Below are 23013 nucleotides of genomic sequence, written 5' to 3'. Positions count from 1 at the left end.
GTGACTATGCTCTGTTACAAAACTAATTGCTTTTAATTCCCTGATGGACTCAGTTCTCTGTGTGTCAATTTGACTGAAAGTTCAAAAGGTATTTTTCTTATTAGTGTATAATTAACATGTTAAAATATTTATTGCATAGATATGTAAATGCCAGCAAGGTAATCCCCTGCTGGAGAATTTAATGTGGGCACTTTTCTTTGTTTTACATCATTTCATTTGCAAAGACAGTGGGCTCCGTTATTAATAAAAAAGCAAACAATTGGCAACATGCTTAAAAGTTGGAGAGGAGTGAAAGCAAGGCAGAGAGGTCAATAGATTTCTCATTTGCAAGCAAAGCCCACTAACTCTACACTTGAAACACCATTTTAAACTCAGATCCCTAGATTCAGGGAGCCCACAAAAATAAGGAACCAAAATAAGCAACCAGACGTAGGGAAGAGCAGGGTGTCACCACTCAGGAGCCCATGGTAGGAGCCATGGGGTGGGAAATGATCTAGTGGTTGACAGGACTAGGACTAAGGCTGGACTCAATGATCTCAAAGGTCTCTTCCAGCTGAAATGATTCTATGATTCTATGTGGTGGGACAAGGTGGGATATGCACAGCAGGACACGGTGGGAGCTGTGCAGTGGGGTGCAGTGGCAGTTGCATGCTAGGATGTGGTGAGTGATGCACGGTGAGTCATGGTGGGACCTGCATGGCCTGGCCAGGATCCTTCCTGGGCTTCAGGGACTCATGAGGATGCAGGTCTCTTTGTATGAGTCAGGCCTCCCCATCTGCCAGCCATCCATTCACCCACCCAAAGTCCCCTCAGATCTGCAGGGATCCCACCTGGGTTCCCACCAGCATTGCCCCTGCCAGACCCCTTGGGCAGCACAAGGAACAGACTCTGCAGTGTCCCCCTTCCTCTGGGCTAACAGCAGTGTCCTCCCAGGACAGAAGCAGAGACAGCCACCTGCCCCAGAGCCCCATCCCGCCTCCTCTCTGCCACGGCTCCTCCCCGCCCCGGCCGCTCTCCTTCCCAAAGAGCCGCTCTGGGATACTATGGCCTGTTTTTATGGCAATTATGAACATGGTAAAAATAAATGCATGCATCTTTAATGTCTCAATAAATAAAGGAAAGCAGAGTCTGCTGCTAACGTAATCACAACGGCAGGATGAAGGGAGCAAGGCCGTTGCAGCAGAGCCGAATGTGAAATCCAATCGTACCCAGCAGAGGTTACACTGCTCTGCCAAGATAATAAAGCAAAGGCAGCATTGGTTAAGTGTGACCTTTTCTGAAATACAGCACAATATCTAATTTACTAAACAGGAGCCTCCCAGAGAGAAACATGTAAGGAGCTGCGAGCCGGGGGAGTTGGCCTAGCACTCAGCACAGCTCGGTTATTACTTTCACATAGTAATTACTGCTGGAGAGTCACGCAGGAGATTTACTGCACAAACTACTGGTCCCTGCAGTTCCTGCATCCTCAGTCCTGCAGGACAACTTTGATGGTTAGAGCTCGGGAGCACTATGCACTACCCAAGGCTTCAAACACCGCAGAAAATGCCTGATCCTGTGTCATGTCCATCACCATCCTGTTGCTGCCATGCCTAGGGGAGGGATGCCACCCCACAGCAGCTCTGCCGGAGATCCCAGCTCCAAAAACGGGCTCTGAGGGCAGCCAAGCGATGGAGGGCAGGAGGGATAGGAGCTGGTTTCAGAGCAATCCTTGCTCAGGGGGAAGCCCCCTCCAATCCCCCAAGCCCAGCCCCAGCAGCAGCTTGATACCCCTGTACCCACCACTGCCTCCAACAGCTTTATTCTTACGTGGCACATCTCAGCGCTGGGAAAACAAGGAGAGGAACAGGTGGGTGGGAGGACCCTGAGAGCAAATTCCAATATATGCATGTACATCTCAGAGCTTTAAGATGTTTACACCAAATGGCCCAAGCATCAGGGGCCAAGGGATACTCAGGACCATCCACAGGGAACACTCAATCAGTCCCACTGAAACCCCACTACAGGCTGAGGAAACGCCACACATGCTGCCATCACATCTCCTGCTGCAGCCCAGATACAGACCTTGTTCTAAATCCCCCTCTGACCAACATCACTGGTAGCTTTGCTATTGATCTCTGATCAAAATAAAAGACCAAATCCTGGCTCAACTGAAATCACTCACTGATGATCAAATTCCCTGTGATTTACATTTGATGGACTAGAGTAATGTCCTTCCCACATGGACTCTCCAGTCCACATGTCCCCTGCTCGGGATGCTCTGCACCATGTCACTAACACAGCCCTCAATCCACACACAAGCGAGCAGCTTCCCCAGGAGTCAGTCACAGCATCCGTTCCCAGGCTTCCAATCCCCTTTGACACCAAAAGCAGCACGACTAACACTAATTACTTCCAGATCTTGGACAAAACAAGGAGCTAGAAGGTCACAAGGATGGGAAATCTGCTTCCTTGGGCTGGGAGTTTGCACCCTCGATGAGAGCTGCCTGCCCTGCCCGCACCAGCACACTCCCACCAGTGCATGAGGCAGCCCAGCAGTTTACGAGGCCTTTGCTCAGCTGTGGAATTACCCATTAATTTATCTCCAGGCAGGCCAGGGGATCCCAACAGAAAAACATGGAGAAAGCTGACTTACAGCTTGTGTTATTCAATTGCAGTTCACTTGATTTAATTCTAGTTCATCCTGCAAAGCACAATCACTCACAAACAGAGCCATAAACGATGGGGAAGAAGAACATCTCCAACATGTCAACATTTTAATTGGGAAAGGATCTTCTCCCTCTCTTAATGAGGCCCAAAGAACAAAGCCAAAAAACAAAACAGAGCGAAAAGGTGAGGCTGGCTGGTGCCGATGAAAGGGTGCTCTTCATAAAGTGCATCATCCAGGGGCCAGCCCTCATCATCTTCATTATTTTGCCAGAAGCAAACAAGCTGGTTACTTTCTCACTGATCAGCATCACTCCTGTAGAAATCAAAGGAGAGCCCAGCCTCGAGCCCAGCCTCTCCCTTCCATGTCCAGAGCCCAGTACAGCAAGGACCTCCCAAACAGCACTGCCAGTTTTTATCTCCTGCTCGTCATAACATGAATAAAGGATGCTCACACTTGTCGGTATCAGACCCTCAGCCTCTCTGCTATGAATAAACAATACATTCAAGACACGAAGAAGCACTGGAGAACACCTAACATCAGGTCTGTGCTTTCTGCCTGCATTCCTCTCGGAGCAGAGGAACGCTGCTGGGCGCAGGGTTTGCTTTCCAGATGCAGGCGTGCTGGTGTCGATGCCATCAGAGAGACAGAAAGCCCTGGCTCGGAACGCAGCTTACCAGTGCCTAATTTGAAAAATGCTTTTAACTGCTGCCTTAGCAACACAAATATAAATATAACACCAGGCACACTCAGAATCGAGCAATCAGTAAGGAAATTTCAAACTTTGGCTTTTTTCCCCCAGCGGTTGCCTTCGGTTGAGGAGCACTAAAAAAAAGGATGTACAAACGTCAGTACAACTCTTCTTGACCTGGAGATGGCGGGGGGGGTGACTTCCCCTTTAGCAAAAGGTCCGTTAGCAACAGGGTGCTGCTCTAACAACTGCTCACTCTCTGCCTGAGAAACAGAAATAAACCCTGGAGGATCCAAAGGCGGTTTAAGGGGGATTAATGCAAGTGCCAGCAGAAAGGTCAGTGGGCTGCAGCGACTCGGGGCACGACCACCCCTGTGGACTGATCGAGAAATAGTTGCTGCTGGCTGGAGTTGGGCCCCAGGGTGGGGGGGACATGTCCTGAGACATGCCAGCAGGCTTGGATCAGTGCCGCCGTGTCCCTGCCAGCCTGCCCGCTGCAGGGCAGACACCCAGAATCTGGATTTTTCTCACTCTTTCAGCTATTTCACATATGGGGAGGTTTTTCAAACAAAATACTGTGAAGGTGAAAATCCAGCTTTCCCCTCTGTGACTGGATTCAGGCTCTTGGTGGAGGGTTTGACTCCTCAGTCCACACATCAGCCCCCCAGCAAAGTCCGTGGTTGTTCAAAGCTTGACCCATCTCTTCCGACCCAAAGTGACAGGTATCCATCCCTCTGCCAGTCTCCGCCTCAGAAGATGGCTCTAAAGCATTTCAACGTGAGTTTTCTTGCCCTTCTTCTCACTTCAGGGTGAAAACATCTCTATCTTTCTACAAATTATTGTAAACCTGCTGCAACCTCCTGCCAAAGCATGTAGAGACCCTTCACAAAATCAGCTTCATAAAAATGACACATTTAGCGCCACTTTTTCAGGGTTATCCCTTGAGCCCTTTTTTGCCCTTCTGTGCCTTGTTAATAAAGCTTGCATGTCACCCTTTATTATTAAAAAACAAAGCGGACCTTTCTCCAAGGCTGCAATGTGCATCTCTCCTTTTGAGTTTCAGAAAATCCTCCTAAAACATGGAACAGCTCCTCATCCTCTGCATCAAGCTGCATGTCTTCAGCAGGAGCACCGGTCTCCTGACCTTCCCTCCACGCTGCAGGCCTCATCAATGGCAAATTGCTCCCAAAAATCCACTGGGCTTCCCCAGTGGGAAGGGCAGGGCTTGTCAGACCACTTCTCCTGGCACCCCTGTATCCTCAGTCCTGTTCTCCATGGGCCACTCAACCACAGGCTCCAGTATCTTCAATAAAACTGTTGCTGCCTGTTAGGAGATCTCGCCAGCACTTAATTCTTACGGTTTGAACTACATTGTGAGTGATACAGAATTCATGCAAATTAAATAAAAACACTCCAGCTGCAGTTGGAAAACAGGGAAAATTTCAAAGCAGGGACCAGGTCAAATGAAGTACGCATCAGCAATGAGGGAAAGTCATTATCGTTTAGCAAGCTGCTTAGTTACCCCATGGGAAACAACTAAGCATCTGAGACTCCTCCCTGCTGGGAGCAGGCGCAATAGGAAACCCCACCAAACACCAAAATCTAGTCCCACATCCCCGAGAGGAACAGTCAGGCTCATCCTGATCCTCTCACACTGGCAACACAGCTGGGCTCTCTCCACACACTGGCAGGAGACTTACCAGATCCAGCTCCAGGCCGGGAGTGGGTCACAAGGGATGTCAGGGGAGGTTTTGCCCCACTGTGTGTGATGCCACGTAATTAACTCCTGCACTATCCTGACGAGGATGCTGTTGCCTCAGAGCATTGGGCAGAGGCCAGGAAGAGTGGCTGAAGACCAGCCTGGACAAGCACCACGATGCCTGACCCTGCCCCACACTTGCCACTGGCTCCACACAGACACTGACGGCATCTGCAACTGTGGGTGAGGGTCCTGAGCACCGTGGCCACAGCCTGGGAAGATGTAGCAGGAGACAGATCTATATTTCCCAGTTCCTCATGCTCCAGCATCAACACCTCCTAGCATGGTGGGTTTCAGATGTGAGGGTAGCATCAAGCCAAGTCTTTGGCTTACACACCCATGCAAACTCTACCCAAACAGCTACTGGTGCTTCCACTGTGGGCTGAAAGTCATCAAAGCTGATGGACGCAGTGGAGCAAGTGATGCCTGTGTCACCCTGAGCAGCCCACCACCCTCTCCTCAGACATCAAGGCTGTACTGCAGCTCACAGACCCCTGAAGGGTCAGGGCCTTTGGAAAGGATCCAAACCCCACCAGCAACTCCAGTCGGGAGCACAGGCTGGGAGAAAGAGGCAGAGGGATGCACCTCTGCTGTGACAACAGCCCCAGGCAAGACAGAAGGAAAAGCGTGAAGCAATTGGGCTCTTATTAAGGAGCTTTTAAAAGCCAGTCACCTGGAGGAGTTCAATAAAGGTTAAGAGGATCTGACCTCCAGCATCTCCCTTTGCAGCCATCTCTCTCCAGCCCAGCTCACTGCTAAAGCCTTTAATACAGGAGATTGCAAAATGTAAACTGGCAACATAGCATCTCTGAAAAAGTGCATTTAGCATCTGATATTGATGTTTTATAATTAGATGTAATACAGCAGATCATTTTCCTGCCCTTGATCAATGAAACCAGGGTTGGTTTTGGGGCTGGGCTTTTTTGCAGACACTCTGATTGCTGCCCAAACCAAATGGAGCGGTGCTTTGCTCAGTTCAGCAGGAACAGCCAGAGACGAGGATGTGCAAACACAGCATCCATTTAGATTTACTAACCCTGGAATATAAACAGAATATTTATTTCTGACCTTTTAAGCACTAATTCCAAATTTAATGAGGTACAATGAATGTTCTTCAGAGCCAGACTCCATGGCTGCTTAACACCACCGACCCTCTAATTACTACCGCAGCCTAAATAAAGGGCATTTGGTTTTGATGGACGTTATTAAACATCGAAGGAACCAAGTCCAGCCTCCATTTTCTCTTGATGAAATAAAAAGCATTGCAGAGAAATCACTGAGAGAGTTCATCCTGAAGCATCACCCCATTCATCAGAATGAGCAGAAGTATGAAATGAGATTGTATTACGGCACGAGCATGCTCACTAATCCGCTCTGAACTCTTGTCCCCTCCCCAAATAAATACAGGCTTTGTCATTTTTTGTCTGAAAATGAATCAGAGGCAGGAGGAAAGGAGCTGCTGTGATGTGATTTTGAAAAAGGGTATGGGATTAGAAACCCAGATTGGATCCCAAGAGCAGCAAAACACAATGAAGCCATAATTACGCTCCTGAAAGCCACAAATAGTGTCACCCATTTGAATCTGTCAACATATCAGAAATCTAAAGTATGGTTATGAAAAGCAAAAATGAAATAATAAAAAGTCTGCCTTATGTTCAGACAGCACCTATAAGCTCTTTGATGGCCATGGCACAGACGTCCCTCCAGCAGCACTGCCAGGGCAGACACCCATTTGGCACCAAAAGCAAAATACTGACCCAAAAGTGAGGCATGCTTTCCAGAAGAGAGCATACAGACACCTTCCCCAGGCTGTGAGCAGCCAGGAGGCTGGTGATGTCCCAGCAGCTGCCCAATACCCACTCTGGGATGGGGAGGGATTTTGAGGCGGGGGGCAATGTCTCTCTCCTGTGTGTCCACCAATGGGCACAGGGCCGAGCACATCAGTTGCCTGGGTCACAGCCTTCTACATGAATAAGCTGTCTCAATTCACCAAGTAAAAATCCCTGTGGGGATGTAATAGCCAATAAACCTAATAGAAGGTTTTTTCCCCATCACCTATGCCTGGGACTTGCAGATGTGTAATGGATCCATGCACGCCGCTTCCAGCGTGGGCTACATCCCTCCCTAAGTAGTGCGAGAAACAATCTGGATCTAATCAGCAGCCCCAGGGTAATGGGGCATGGCTTACAGATTTGTTAAAAAACCTTTCAGAACTGTCCTTTCCCTGCCTCCTGTCATTAGGAATGAAAACAAATATAACAGAGGAAGCTTTTTTTTAAATATTGCCCTTGCTAGGGCTAAATAAAACTCCTTGTCATTCACCTTCTGGAGCAGCAGGTCAGACATGATGCATTTGTAGGGAACAGGAGAAATCACACATTTGTCACTGAATAAAAAAAAAATCAAAAAGAAAACCCAAAAATCATTGCAGCTGAGTTACAAACAGCAAAGGCGTGAGATGTTGCTGCTGGCAGCCTGGCACATCCAACTGACGGATGCCCAGGCAGCCGTCCCGCTGGCTGCACCCCTGAGCTGCACAAGCCCCCAGGGTGGGCAGGGGGCATGCTGAAAGGGGACTAGGCACTGAAATAGGCATCAAGGCTCAGTTGGCACCTGGACACCACAGGGGTACTTTGCTCTCTTCTGCATCCCAGAGGAGGCAGGAACAGCCCCAAGGCACCAAAGGGCTCTGGGTAAGGGGCTTGCAGCACAAACAGGGGAGTTCATCAGTTTGTGGCTCAGTTGATGGAAATTCAGACAGGGGTACCAAGACTGGTGCTGTGGCAGGCAGCTGTCTGGGAGCAGCTGGAACAGGTAGGATGGGCACACAGAGACCTCAGCACTGACCTCTGTCTCAGTGCAAGCCCCTTTTCTTCTGACTTTAGGGCGAGCAGCAAGCATTTCCTCAATCACCTACACACCCCACAGGCATTTTCAGCCTACAGCTTCCCCAGAGGCCTCACCCCATCTGCTGTGTGCCCCCACACCCACCTCTGTGAGACAAACCTCCATGCCAGCAGCTCCCACCTGGCTTCAGCTAAAATTCCCCAGCAACGGCACATAATAAAGCTGAGGCAAACACTGCCCCGTGTGCTCTCATTTACATTGTTTATCTGTAATTGCACGGGAAGGCTTGCAAATCAGGATAGCCTCGGCCAGCTCCCACTCTAAGCCTCAAGGGGATTTAGCTCACAATAAAATTCTTTATCAAAACCAGTTTTCCCCTATTTTCTTCCTTTACTTGAGCAGGAAAACGCAGCTCTCCAGCCCACAAAATTACCCTGCAGCCATGAGACTGCCTGCAAACCTGAGCAGGACTGGCCTTTCTCCCTCTGTTATCACTGTCCTCGGCACCTGTGGCACCACGTTCAGAGCCTGGCAGGGGAGCAGGAGGCAAAGCCTGGCTCAGCCCAGATCCCCTCAAAGCCCCCTGCCCCTCAAAGTTGCCATACCGGCTCCAACATCCCTGGGGACACACCAGCACCCTCCAAAGAGCACTTCTTCCCTCTGAGCCACGCTGCCAGCTCAGAGGCACTGGGAAACTGGGGAATTTAGCCCAACAGAAGCCTGTTTTCTCCCATAAATAACTGTAGGGAAATAAATGATCATAAAGCACTCACCAGGTTAGGGGATCTCTCTGCTCCAGCACTACCTGGCTGCCCCTCTCCATCCCCACACTGCCTTCTCCCACTGCATGGCAGCCGCCCGCATTATTAACAGCCTGGTAAACACAGCCCGTTGGTTATTACGAAGATGCCAAAACCTTACTACTTCTTGTTCCTTCCAGTTAATGTACCATAGCCGAGGATGAATTGCTATTACAAGGAACTAAAAATAAAAATGTTTCAGAGGCCGTAATTGGCTTGTCTTGTTGGGCTTTTTAAGGAGCCAAAGTACCAGTTCCAGGCTATTAGCCCTAAGGTTGTAGGAGAACGGTGTAAAATATTTCTTCATTAAAACCCTACCTTCACCATAGAGGTGTTTTGCTTTAGGTTTTTTTCCCCCTTTCCCTCTTCATTTTTTTTTCATTCTTTTCTTTTTAAAAGACATGTGTTATCAAATAAGCTTCAGTTAAAAGAGGGCTTCGAAAACCCAGAGGTGATATAAATAGACAGGGCTCGGTGCAGCTGGAGAACCAGCCAGAGCCTTCACTCATCTATTCAGGTCATTTTTCTACAAAACTTACATAATATTCCTCAGTTGCTTCTGTAATCTTGGTCATTTTTAATAATCAGCACCAAATCTTGCAGTCCTCAGGGAGACAGTGCTCTGTGCCAGCAAGCACCCAGCTCACTTGCATGGGACAAGGGCTGCCACCATGCCAGGCTGCAAATTCCCTATGAGGCAGCTGGGGGTGCCCAGGGTGCTCCCTGGGATGGGGACTGTGGGGTTTTTTTTCCCCTTTCGAGGCTCCTAAGCCCTACGTTGTGATTAAAAGCTTTAGTTACCACTCTTGCTCAATAGCAGCAACAACCACGACAAAATTGAACCCGTTTAACTCAGCAAAACCTTCCTTTCGAAAACAGCAGATGCTCTGCTGAGCAAGGGCTTGGTGGGTTGGCATCAGCCACCCTGATGAGGGTGGTGACAATGCACCAGCAAAAACAACAATAATTTATGGTCACAACTTGAAAATGAGCTTTAAGTCCTGCCACTTGCAGGAGGCTCCAACCCACGGGAGCACCTCGGGGCTGCCCTCGGGGTACAGCTCAGAGCAGCACGGCATTCAAATAAATAATCATGATATCAATAATGATGATGACCAATCCCTAGATAGCACTGCACAGCAGGGGAAGCTCAGCAGAAGAATTACAACAGAGCCTTTGACTCCCTGCTTTTGCACAAGGAGAAGGATGACACGTTTCTTTGTAAAACAACAGCCCAAAGGGTATTTACTACTTTGATTTTGTGATTTGAAGGTTGCTGCTGGAAGAAGACTATTTCTGTTAGGTACAATTGCTATTTTTTTTATAGTGTCTAGGCAATACCTTGTTAAAAAGGGCAAAACAACAGTTATTAATTACCCTAATTAACCCAATTCATAAGAAACATTTGTGTGGCTGTCATGACAACTGCTTTGACTAACTTGCCAAGAATAGCTTAGCTGTCCATTCAAATAAATCCCTGATAATTACTAGTCTAGTTTACTGGGCTTCTGTGATAATAATAATTAGTGCTACTGTACAAAAGGTCGTGCTAAACAGTTTATGAATGATGCATTTCGCACGGTGATTACATGAGTCACGCAGCACCCAGCGAACACGCACGGCCACGGCTCCAGCACGGCCAAACGCAACTAGACGGGAGCCCGTGGCTGCTCTGCCCACCAACAGCACGACGGGCTGAGAGGGAGAGGGCATTAAGGCCAGGGGAGAAATAGCCAAAGAAAAGTGGGGTGAAGCTGGGACAGCCATCGACCTGCCTCCTCAACAGCCAGGTGTCCATCTGTCCAACTACCCAAGCCAGGAGATGGTACTTGTAATGACACTAGTAGACACTGAAAAGCTTTCAAGCCTGACCTGTCATGTGTTGATATCTCACCTCGTCACCCCACTAACCTCCCTGTGAATGACATAATCACAGGCCACCTCTCTGGTTTTGGTATCTCTCCTCATTAATCAGGTTTCAGGGCCAATGACAAAAGGGGAGTCAGATCACCAAAGGCAACAGAGGCTGAGGGTGGGTAGCTCCAGCCCTCTCTGTCTCCATCTCTTCAGGAAGAAACCTGAGGTGTGGGTCTCCCCATGACCAGCTGCAGCTCCAGGAGATCCCATGAGTGCTGCCTGATCTGCTGGCAGCAGTTATGTCTCAGCCCAGCATCACTGCTCCTCAGGCTGCTGCAGGTATGAGAAGAAAGGGCTTCCTCATCCAGCACCTTCCTGCACTCCTGGTAAGGCTACTCTCCCATTCACTCTCTCAACGGGAAATCCAGGTCCACCAAATGCCATTTTTCCTTTGCTGAGGTTTGTAGGTGAAAACAAGCAATGAGGGACGGGAGAGCAATGCCCCAACACTGCAAAATCCCACAAAACCCCAGGGCAGCAGGGCAAAGATGAAGGCAGCACACTCACATTTCATACAGAGGACAGCTGTCACCTCCATGGAAATCTATGAAATCACCCTATTTAGAATAAAGTCTGATTAAATATCACATATGGTCCTTACTATCTGTCCCTTGTTACCTATCACAAGTGGCATCTGCATGTAAACAGGGTCTTAATCTGTAAATATTTGTCTGCTACAGCACTCTCTTCCCTCCTCCCAACTTGAACTTGCAATTATTCTTATTGATTGACTTTAAGAAAGCACCACGCACATGCCTGGAGCTGCGACGTGTCGAGCAAACAAGGGAGCAACGCTGGGCTCTGCTGTAATCATTACCAGGGCGAGCAATTGCCCTGTCACACATGGCAGGTTATGGCTTCAGACTGGAGGCAGCAAGGCCAGATGAACGCTTAAAACGTCGTTACAGTGTGAAAAGCGAGGATGTAGAAATGACACCTCTTTTCTCAACAAATCTGTTCCTGGAGCATCTCCCAGCTCTGCAGAGATCTCATCTCATTAAGCCTGAAGTGCCAGCAGAGCCCTTGCAGGGAGGACATGGGGCCGTGTCCTTTTTGTGTGCCAAAATAAGCCCTGATGAGGACATCTCTGATCTGGGGGAAGAAGGATTTGAGGTCCTGAAAAAGATTTCAGTGCTGGAACCTGAGCCCGAGCTCGCCTGCACATCACCCGCAGCCCTGGCAGAAAGCACGTGCTGGAAGATGAGGTGCTTTTGCCAGACCAACGAGGAGAAATTAGGGAAACTTGATGCTGAGCAGAACCTTGCCCAGTTTTCCCAGGTGAAGTTTGCAGCTCAGTTCAATATGTTAGTGCCTAATGAAGGTTTTTCCCATATTCTGCAGGGTATAATCATTCTCCTCCTAATGAGCATGTGTTAATGGCATATTAATGCTGACAACAACTAAGTGCAGAGAACAAGGGATGAAAGTAGTAAAAAATTCCTCTTTTTTTTTTTTCCTAAACAAAGGAATCCATCACACAGTTGAGCAAGCCCCAGCCCGGCAGGAGCCTGCAGCTCCCATTGCCACGCTGCCGGCTCTGAGCCGTGGGCTCACCACAGGATGCAGGGCCCATATGGGACTGTGGCTTTGGTCTCTCACTAACCCAACCCCTACCATTAATTGAGGTACAGAGATAAGGATCTCAGCCAAAGCATGGGATTACCCCCCTGACCAGGCGCACAGCAATGGTGGGGGCCGAACAGCAAAGCGGAGCAACCACTTGCAAATGTCTGGAAAAGCATTTCACCTGGCAGACAGGTTCAGATGCTGTTTCTAAGCCAACCACCGTGTGGATTTGATTACTAAATGTCACTGAAGCTGGGTCCCTGCCAGACCATCCAGATGTGAATCTGAATATGAAAAGTCCAGGAGGGAGCAGGTGATGGGAGGTGCAGGCACAGGCACCGAGTCCCCATTCCGGTGCCAGTGTCCCAGCCCATCTGGGCTTGAAATGACCAAGTTTATGTAAAGTCACAGGCATGGAAAAGAATACACATAGAATGGGCGTTTGCATGGTTTTTTTCATCCTTCTTTGTGAAGGAAGCTCCCAAAATCCTGACAACTCTCCCTAAGCAGCATCAATCTGCCCCACGGGTGTGCTGCCCGCTGCCAGGTGCTGCAAGGGAGGTGCAGGAGGCTAATTCCCTAATTGTCCAACTCTTGTGTGCTCTCATCAGCACATACATTTAGACTTTCAGATCGATAATCAATGCTAGAATCAATAACAGGGAATTTAGCTACATTATAAAAACAGTAAAATCAGCCAATACTGAGAAATGACTATTAGGTTCTGTGTTTTCTGTACTCACTTAGTCTAATAATGGTGAATGATATTTTCCAAGTACATTATTCAGCAATAAAACCGCCAAATTATTTGATCCCTTTCTAACCTTCATGATTCTAAGCACTCTTTTTGACCCAGATTGAATGAGGCAACATCTGCAGAGCCTTTCACAAAATTGTACTCGGCATGCACTATTGTAGGTCCGCTGCCAAAGATAAATGTTATTATTTTAAAACCATCATCCTCCTAATAGATGAGCAAACGCACTGCATTAGCATAGCCTGCAGAGCTCGAGCACGGGTGAGAAAATGCCAGAGGGTTTTCGCTTAATGGAATTTTACATACCTGACTTAGGATGGGTTAATGCAATCCACCAACATGGGAAATTTAAAACCTGCCCTGTGGCATACACCTGCCATTACAAAAGATGGTATAATCCGACAAGCTCCAGATCCCTGTGAGAACCATGAAGGATTCATGTCCAGATCTCTGGTGGCCAACGGGGCGTCGAGACGAGGACCTGGCTCTGACGCACACAGACCGAGGCAATTTATCACAGGCCTGCAGGATGTATGGAGTGTGAGGAGGAGGAGGCTCTGGGGTTTCCAGTGCTGCACTGAGGGTGTCTGTCCGAGGGTGTGTGAAGCGCAATACCTGTGATGCGCATCTGACTGCGGCAGCATGAGCAGCCGCCGCACTCAAGCCTTCACCAGCCAAACGAGATCTCACCGTAATTCCCTGTTAAACAGGGAGTCACTTCAAGGCTAAGTACTAATCACCTGTCCAGCTGACAGAAGCCATTACTTCACTCCAAACTGAGACCAAAAACTAGCGGGAGACACTGGAGCGACAATGCTACAGACTCTTATCCAGCAAACTCTTCAACAGGTGACATGGCCAAGCTCTGCCCCAACAGGAACAGCAACACTGGGAGCTGTCAATTGTCTCAGTGTCCCTTCGCTGAGCCCTGGGAGATGCTCTCCTATGGATGGTGGGGCCCAGGACTGCAGGGGATCCCAGGAGACAGCCCATCCCGCAGGCCTGCGAGGGCAGCGCTGCTGCAGAACACCCCATCCATCACCAATTCAGAGCACGGTCTAATTTAAATTATAATTACACTTATAAGTACACAGATTACAACTATTTATGCTACAAATAAGACCATCCTGTATTTTAATTAACATAAAATGATTGGAACTCAACTGTAGCCTCTACTGGGAACAATATCTAATCATTCATTGAAGTGAGGCTGTTCCCAGCCCCAGAGGCAACCTGGCAGAGATGGGGGAGTGGGCAGGCCTTGGGGTCCCCCCATCCAAGCCCTCACACAAGAGTGGGACCTGCCATCATAGGGGGAAAGAGGAATAAGCGGAGGGAGGGGTCTCCCAGGAGAGAGGGAGGGCTCATCACTGGAGAAGCTGAAGGCAGAGCCTGTGCATGGAGGTGGGCAGAAGATAAAGAGTGTGCAAGGCTCTGCCTTTGCCAGATGATGGGAACTTAGGAAAGACCATAGCAGGGCATCTTCAGTAAGGGCAGGAGCCCCAGGACCTGAGAGGGCATCTGGCCGAGGAGCTTCCCTGGCTCATAGCCTTCAAAACGGACTTCAGGAGATGGGAGCTGGAAAATACAACTCTTCCCCCGAGCTGAGCAGATGCACATAAGGTTATTCAAAGGCTGCAAGCGTTTGGCCTTAATGATGCTTTTGCATGCAGTGTGTGCTTTATGCAAAGCAAATGACAGGGAGAAACCACAGAGTTCAAATCGCTCAATATAACAGCAGTTCATTTGGAAACAACTATAAGAAAGGCCCTAAGTAACGTGCAAGACCACCCTTTCTGCGTAATTTTTAAAAAGCTTACTATAAATCTTTCCTAATTTAAGAGAAAATTCTTATCTGTCATGCAAATATAGTCACAAGAGCTTTTTTTTCTAGACTCAACAACCAAGAGTTATGCATCAGAAATTCAAATTTACTAAAAGGAAAACAAGATGAGCCTCTCTAACTTTCAGCACAGGTGAACCATAAAACTCAATCCAGTGGCATTAAAACAAATGATATATCTCTATGGTTATAGGACATATTATACACTTATTTATGTAATTAGGTACAATAGGTAATAATTCTAGACATGGTTTTTATATGCTTATAAATATGTCACGTATATCACGTAGCATATAGTGTGTAACAGATAATATACAAGATGCAATATACAGTATGTAATATATAATGATATAATAATGTCCATGTTGAGCACTCTAGGGCTTGACATCAGAGGAGAGGGATTTTGCCATTAAATACAGCTTGGATACTGCCACCACACACTGGCTCTAATTCCTCCATAGGCCTTGGCAGCAAACTCCCTTTGTCCTACCCAGCTAGGACCCCACTGCAGGCTGGAAAACCCTTGGAAAACCCAAAGAGGTTTCCAAAGAGGTGCCAGGATAGGGTTACAGCCCCATATTGCTCATACAAAACATGCCTGCTCTAGTGGTGGGCTTGGCAGTGTAGGATTTACAGTTGGTCTCGATGAACTCACATGTCTTTTCCAACCTGGACAACTCTATGAAAAGCCAAAGTGTGTTGAACTAAACGTTTGCCTCAGACACAGTGCAGAGAGTGTGGCCACCAGTGGGAGACCTGGCTAAATGTGAATGGGAGCTGGCGTATTTATCTCTGTTGCAAGGTGTCAAAATGAATTTTCCCCAAACAGAGAGCCTGGAGCGATTGCATTAGGAGATGTACAATTTGGTTAGGCTGACCTCACAACGGAATCACATGCTGCTGGTTTCCATAATGTTGGCCTCCAACGCTCGGAGAGGTCATGGAACATGCAGCGACACGCAAAACAGTTTGGGAGTTGTTAAGCTGAGGGATTTGCTGGGGCTTGCAATTTAGAGTGGGTAGGGACAGCATCCAGGCAGGTTTGGAGTTCCCACCCTGCAAGCTCTGCTTCCCTGGGAGGTGCCCGCGGGCTGCCCTGCCAGCAGTCAGGGAGCTTTCCCCAGGGAGGGCATATCCAGGTGCACCTAAAGCCAAAAGCATCAGTCCTCTTCGGCGGGCTTTCGGGGAATAAAGGCTGTGACTCGCTCCCACACAGGGATGTGCAGGCACAGAAATGCAGAGGCACTAATGAGAGCCGTGCCCTGTGCTTACCCAGCGCCGTGCGCATCGCCGGCACAAAAAAGTGCTGAGTTACAGTGACCTCCCAAGGAGAAAACAAGACTGGCAACGCTCGCTGCGAAGTCAGCCTTCCGACGAGCCCAACATCAGCAACCATAATGCTTTAATTATTATCTCTGCTGAAAATAAGCCTTATTTCAACAGCCTGGCATGTCTCAGCACCGCAACCTTTCTCCGGGTTGGAAATTATCTCCTCCTTTTTTTCTCTCTCCCCTGCTCTATACACAGTGTTACTTAGAAGCGAGCCAAATCCCTTCCAATTATGTATCATGACGTTTCCCCAGCGTTACACTAAAGCGAGGCCCTTCACTTCTAAATGGCATGGTTTATAACAAATTGTCTGTTACACCAGACAGAAACTGATTTCCTCAAACCCAGCATATTAAAGTGAGTACATTCATTCTGGTTGTAACACACAAAATGTGATTATAACAGACACTTTGGGGGCTTTTTAAGGCTAGCGGAGAAGAGGAGGATAAGCTGGAGGGGAAGAAAGAATTGACAAGTAGAGAAATGACAGAGAAAGAGGAACAGCCACGCTGATTTCATTTCTTACAAAACAAAAATCTTTGTGTGTTGTAGAAATGTGCTTTAGTTAACACCGCCAGATAGCCAGAGCAAAAACTGCCAGTGCTGCCTGAAACGAAAATTGCTCTATTGTGCTTAGAAAACCATTTCCTACAGTGAGGAGAACGCTTACCAGGTAGTAAAAAGCATATCTAAAACCAACGGGGCCTTATCCTGCAACTGTTGCTCTCTCAAATAATCCCCGCTGCCATGAGGAGCCCAAACGAAATCAGTGTGAGTGAGGATTACGCCGGAGTGTATCAAGGTTGGGGGATTAGACCAGGATTATCACTAAAACCAGTAATTCCCCATCTTATTGATGGTGGCCACCAGCTCAGGAGGCGGCGGATCGCCAAAGCCACGACCTTTCCAGTTCCAGGGCTGGCTCTGGGAGCTGTCAAGCATGGAGGTCCCTGGAGGACTCAAATCCTGCTGGATCAGTGGCTGCCCCACCATGACCTTCACCTAACAAAGCAGCACCGGAGCAAGGCCATGTCCGATCCACACCCTGTTCATGATGTAACAGCAGTGCTGCTGCTTCCTTTCCATGCTACTGCTGCGACAGAGCCATCCCAGATCCACAGAGAGAGTCAGTCCTGAACCTTCATGCTGATTCCACCTTCAGATGTTTAAACTCTCATACAAGGCTCACTGGCTCCCAGCTAACAACTCCCACCTCTCCCATGCTGGAGACTCGCCAGCACTGTGGCCCTGGGCAAGACCAAGGGGCAGAGAGGTGCCCTGGGGGATGGTTACTATCCCAAGGCAGCACGCGGTGCCCCCGCACCACTTCCCAAAGTGATGCAGATTTGGGAAGCACAGATGCAGCCGTTACACACACATTGTTTTCTTTCAAAACCATGAAGCCAAAATCCAGGCATGTAAGTGTTACCCAAGGGTGGCTGTTCTACATGCAAGTCGTGTCCCGGGGATCCTAAAAGGCTCAGCATTCAGACCAGTTTCCACACCATCCCAATGCAACGCGCATTTTTATCAAGGAAGCTGCCTAATGGCTCCTATTAACTTTGATTTTCAATCTCCTGGTACAACTTCCAGTAATATACATGCAAAACCTGACAACAAGCCCTTTTGGTCTCAAAGCTGACTTTTCCTCCAGCTCAGCAAGAAGAAATAAAATGCCCTCGGCAGCAACAAAGCCTCTGCCCAGCAATGCCCCTGCAGCTCCAACATGTCTCGTTCTCCCTCCTGCAAAACAAGTTAAAACACTAACGGGGGCCAAGCTTCCCGCTGTCAGCCACAATCACCAGAGCCACTTGCAAATGCTTTTTGCCATCACTGCCTACTGCCACAAGGATGCTGAAAGGCCATGGGCAGGGGTGTCTGAGTGGTACCCCAGCACCCTAAGGAACCACCAAACCCCAGTGGGGCCAGAAATTCCCCAGGACATCCCCTGTTGTCTCACGATGCTCTGCTGGCAGCCATGCCCTGGCACAAGCAGAGCTGGCAGCCAAGCCCAGCCACCACCCAAAGGAAAAAGCTTTTCAAAGGTCATCTCTAACACTTTTTTGTATTCTCAGAGTGGGGTTACAGCCCCCACAGATGTCTCTGTTTGATTCTTTCTGAGTCAGCAGAGAAAGGCGGGGAGCACCGATGAACCCAAATAGCACCAGCACGGCACGACACCACCAGCCCCGAGACGTGCCGCCACAGCATAGAGCAAACATTTCCTGAAGCTCCACAAACAATCCATCCTTGGGGACTTCTATTTCAAGGTTCCTGTCTGTTCAAGTAAATGAGCCTCACACTAAAGACCAGCTACATTGCAAACCCACCGCTGCTAGGACCGCGCGTGTCTGCAGAGGCAATCCCTTACTCCCAGCTGCAACCATCATATGCTAAGTGACACCATCAGCAACACATTTACCTCCGTATTTTATCTTTTATCAACTGATGCTTTGCCTTCCCATCAGGAAAAGTCATCCTAGGTGGAGCAGCAGCAATATCTCCCCAATGCTGACACCTCGTAAAGGCTCCCAGGGGAAGCGCTGGCGGCCTCATCACTGGAAGCAAATCAAACCAGCCTAGACAAAGTCCCGCTGAATGCACTGCGGAGATCAGTTTGTCTCTGGAAACTCTGGACAAGAATTGTATTTATTAAATTCTCATCATCTGGCGGGGTACCAATCGCATACTGCACACACTCATCACCTCACCCTAATACCCACTAAGGCAGCAGGGGTCTACAGTGGGTACAAGGCTGCGACACTCCTCCATGGAAGCACCTTTTACGGAGTTGCTGTGCCACCCTGTGTGCCAGGACAGGGTTGTCACTCCTGCCACCACTGAACTTCTGTGAACCTTCAGGATTTTTAGGAGCCAGTAGAACCCACATCGCCAGCCAGATGACTTCCCTTGCAACAGCTGGAAGCAAAACACTGCGATTGCCAAAAAATACACAAGTTCCCACCCTAAAACAAACTTTCCAGCAGCTTTCAGTTGGGATTTCTCCTCCCCATGCCCTGGCCCTGCCCTTTTGTCCAAAAGCATCCTCAGGGAGCAAGCAGATTCCCACCAAGTCATGCTGCTCTCCCAAAAGCACCCACCGGAGAGCTGTCGGTCACTTAGCAGGACTAGAGAGATGTCAGCTGCCCTCCTGTGTGCTCAGGGGGCTGCTGGTGGTCACATTTCAGCTGCCACTCCGTGGCACTTATAACAAGAGACAAATTTACGTCTCTAGGCAAGGTACAAGCTCTCAGTACATCCCACCTGCATGAACGATGGGGAGATGGGATGAATCAGAGCTCCAGAGAAAACGAACAAGCGTCCCGGCTCCATCACACAAGCGTGCTCAAGGCGGTGGGATCTTTGCAGAGCACACGTCACCAGACCCCAGGCTAACTGCTGTGCCAAGGAGGAACATGGGCAGCACTGCCTTCTGCCCACAGCTGCCTGCAAACTTTATCACAGCCAAGCTCTGATGGTCCTTCTCTCTTCCCTGGCATCACAGATCTCCCGCTGCCACCGCATACTTCTGGCTAATGCCAATGTGTGATGGATTTTATGGCTGAATTTTTCAGTAGCAGTGAATCACGGGCTGACAGGGAGCTCCACTGCTTGGTGCCTGTAGCAAGGCACCAGCCAGAGATATTCTCAAGATGCGCTCAAGATCTCTCTCCAAAGGAATTACTCGGGGACTGCAGCCCCCAGCATGCCAACAGTGATGGCAATGCACAACCTTGGTATGTGCCCTCCAGGCAACTGGAGACCCTGAGCTCCAGCTTATACTCAGCAAACAGCACAGGCAAATCTGACCATCGATGGGGATCCCCCAATATGTGTTGGGTGGTTTTTCCTACCCCCAGCCTGCCTGGGCACAGCGCAATGAGTAGAAGGCTTCAGTAGCAGCTCTTCTGCCTTACTGGGACAGACACAGGCTTGTCCCAAACAACTGTGACCCAGGGTCAGATGTAACGTCCCTGTCTCTTCCCATTTGGGCATTTGGGAGGAGCACAGCCCGCTCAGCTCTACAGCTGGATATGTGGAAGCAGAATATATGACTGCTTCTATCCAGGTCATTCCCATTCAGCTATTGCTAAGAAAGTCTATCACAGCTTTTATAGGCTCAGCACACAGGCTGGGCAGAAGAGGGCTATGTGCCCACAATCTGTCACAGAGATCCCAACAAGCCCCTCCTGACCCTCTGGTCATTAAAAGCTGTGCCTCTGCATTGAGCAATCAGTATTCAGGCTAGAAGCATCCCAAAACCGGGCAAACACCAGAATGGGACCTCTTGGGAGCCAGTTCTGTAGCCTTAGCGAGGTTAAACACCAGGGTTCAATGAGAATTTTGCCAATAAACACTCTGCAGGAGCAGGCCCACCAGCACCAGACCTCTCCAGCAGCCCTGCAGGATCTCACAAAGGATCGTGCTCTGCTCTCCATAGCTTGAGTATAAATCTGAAGCAACTCCACTGTTTCCAGTAGCATCATTTTGCATTTACACCAGCACACTGAACGCAAAACAGAGCGAGCCATAAATATTTCAGCTGCTTTTTCAGCTCTGTTATTATGTTCAAAGCAGGAAACATGACAAACCTTTGATTGTTTTGCTTAATACCAAACAATAATTCAAAGAGAGACAAACAAGCAACATTAAATGATGCCTGTGATGTACAGGAAAGCTGATGAATTAGAAGAAACTGATGAAGATGGCATGGATCAGAGAAGTCCCTTTCCCCACCGTCAGCAGGTACCACGCATCCCTCCCACGCTGGCTGGTGCGCGCCTGTCCTGCACGGCAAGGGGATGGACGGCACCAGGTGAGGGCACGACACCAGGCCAGGCATGCAGGTGGTCATGCCGGGGCTGTCTGCATGCATAGTACAACCCACTGCCTCCAGAGCAGCAGTCACCCACACCACTTTCAACAACCTTTTAAGAAACTCCTCTGAAGGCAACGAGTGTCTCCTCCCTTCAGCATCGCCACACTCAAAATCCACTTGCAAAGCAGCCATCTCCAGCTTCCTGGCAGCACAGAGACAGCCTGGCCCAGCCTACCTGTGCCAGTTTCTGCACCTGGGCATTTCCGAGGGTCTCTGCAGTGCCTGGGGGTGAAACATCCACCTGCAGCCACATGTCAGGGCTGCCCCAGAACCCATGGGGTGGATGCTTGCTGCTCCCCTCTACCTGTCCTCCATCACTGCCTCATCCTGGTGTGTCCAGCACACAGAAACCACCGGTACACACTCGCTCGACACATCATTCCGGCAGCACTTCCACCAACAGCCATGCACACGCCGCGGTCCCTGTGCACATGCGCCAGCCTGCCCCGGGGCATGGGCTGCCTGCACTCACCTCTGGCAGCGGCATCCCGTTGATGATGAGGTCAGGCTGCTGGGGGCTCTGCCCTGTGAAGGTGTGGTGGTAAATGTGGTTGGAGCCGGTGTTCCTGTTGTTCTGGCTCTCCACGTTGAGGAAGGTGCTCTCAGAGCGGCGGCAGCCCAGCGGCAGGGTCTGCTGGTGGTAGTCGAAGTAGTTGAGGGACGAAGTGAGAGAGGAGCAGCTCACAACGTTCATTTTATCCGTCTCTTCCACGTCCCGCGGTACCAGGCGGATATCATTCTTGCTGATTTTCTTCTTCTTGCTTGATTTCTTCTGATGCCCGTATGAGTACTCTGCAATTCTAGGGGACAGAATGAAAATGAGTAGCTGAGAGCATCTCTAACCCTGCCCCACTAAATATACAGGCAGAAACCCAGAGGGCTTGGCCCCCATCTCCATGTAGGATTCTTAGTCATGCACATTACGTCATGTTTTGGGTCTGGTGGCACGACACAGTCTGTAGCCTGATTTCATGTGTATAATGCTTTCAAGACAGACGTGAAAAATAATGGGAAGGAATAATGCCTCTGGATCTTTTTTTTTTTCCTAGTGTTTGTAATTGGTGATATTTAGTTACTAGGAGTAAAGTCCAGCCTGCAGAAGAGAAAAATGGAGATGTTAAAAATCCATGAACTGGAAAGGGTACCTGCGTTCACTTCCATGCATAATAAGGATCTGTAAAGTGATTTAATTTGGTCCCCGTAATGAAAATTTGAAATGAATAGCAAGGTTTTTTCCCAGTCCATTTTCCCCAGCAGTAAATAAAGCAGACCCAGAAGCTGGCAAGCTCTGTTCTCTCACACTCCAAAGGCTGTTTGTTTATTAATGCTTTATCCAAACTGCCAGTGTTTTGACTGTCTCCTGATAATACCTGATAACTCAAAATCTTTTCTCCAGCCACATCCTATTCCTCCCTTGCCCTCCAGCAGGCACACCCCCTTTTGCTGGGAAATGCTTTTGCCTTCTAGAAATCGGAGAACAGCAACTATATTTTGTAAAGAGAAACACTCCTTTTTGACCTTTTTTATTCTTAACTGCAAGCTTGTTTTTCTCTGCTTTTCTTTCCCTCTCTGCTTCCCACCTGCCAAAAGAATCAACTGATGAAGTGCCTTGTTTGCCTTCTGCAAAAGACTGGAGGAAAAAAGTTACCATAAAATACCACCCGAGCAAATAATGACAAATCTGACTGCACCTTGCATTAACTGAGTACACTGAGCAAAGAGTGACTGTGGCTCCTCTTTCCACAGGGAGCAACACAGCCTCAGCCAATGCCCCACAGTTGAATTTGTACATGTACGGTGCTGGGCAGCTCGGTATTTCCCCAGGATGCACATCAAATGCGATCCATGATCAGAAATACATGCTTGAAAGTCGGGACTTCGCTCCTTTTCTTGACAACAGCATTTAAAAAAAAAATAACTGCAGCAGAAATAATGGGATGAATAAATAATACAGTTTATCTAGAAAGGCAAATATTGG

The 23013-nt window shown here is 48.8% G+C and overlaps 1 protein-coding gene across 2 annotated transcripts in view; it reads right to left on the bottom strand.

The window, feature by feature from the left end:
* PCDH19 (protocadherin 19) overlaps positions 1-23013 on the bottom strand; it is a 56890-nt gene that overhangs the window by 29915 nt on the left and 3962 nt on the right. For both annotated transcript variants that reach the window (XM_062006852.1, XM_062006853.1), the window contains exon 2: positions 21508-21835. In XM_062006852.1, coding sequence (XP_061862836.1) covers positions 21508-21835 — 328 coding nt within the window. The remainder of the gene's footprint in view (positions 1-21507; positions 21836-23013) is intronic.

Source organism: Colius striatus, chromosome 13 (genome assembly GCF_028858725.1).
Source record: "Colius striatus isolate bColStr4 chromosome 13, bColStr4.1.hap1, whole genome shotgun sequence".
NCBI classification, from domain to species: Eukaryota; Metazoa; Chordata; class Aves; order Coliiformes; family Coliidae; genus Colius; species Colius striatus.
This window is presented reverse-complemented; position numbering and strand designations above follow the sequence as displayed.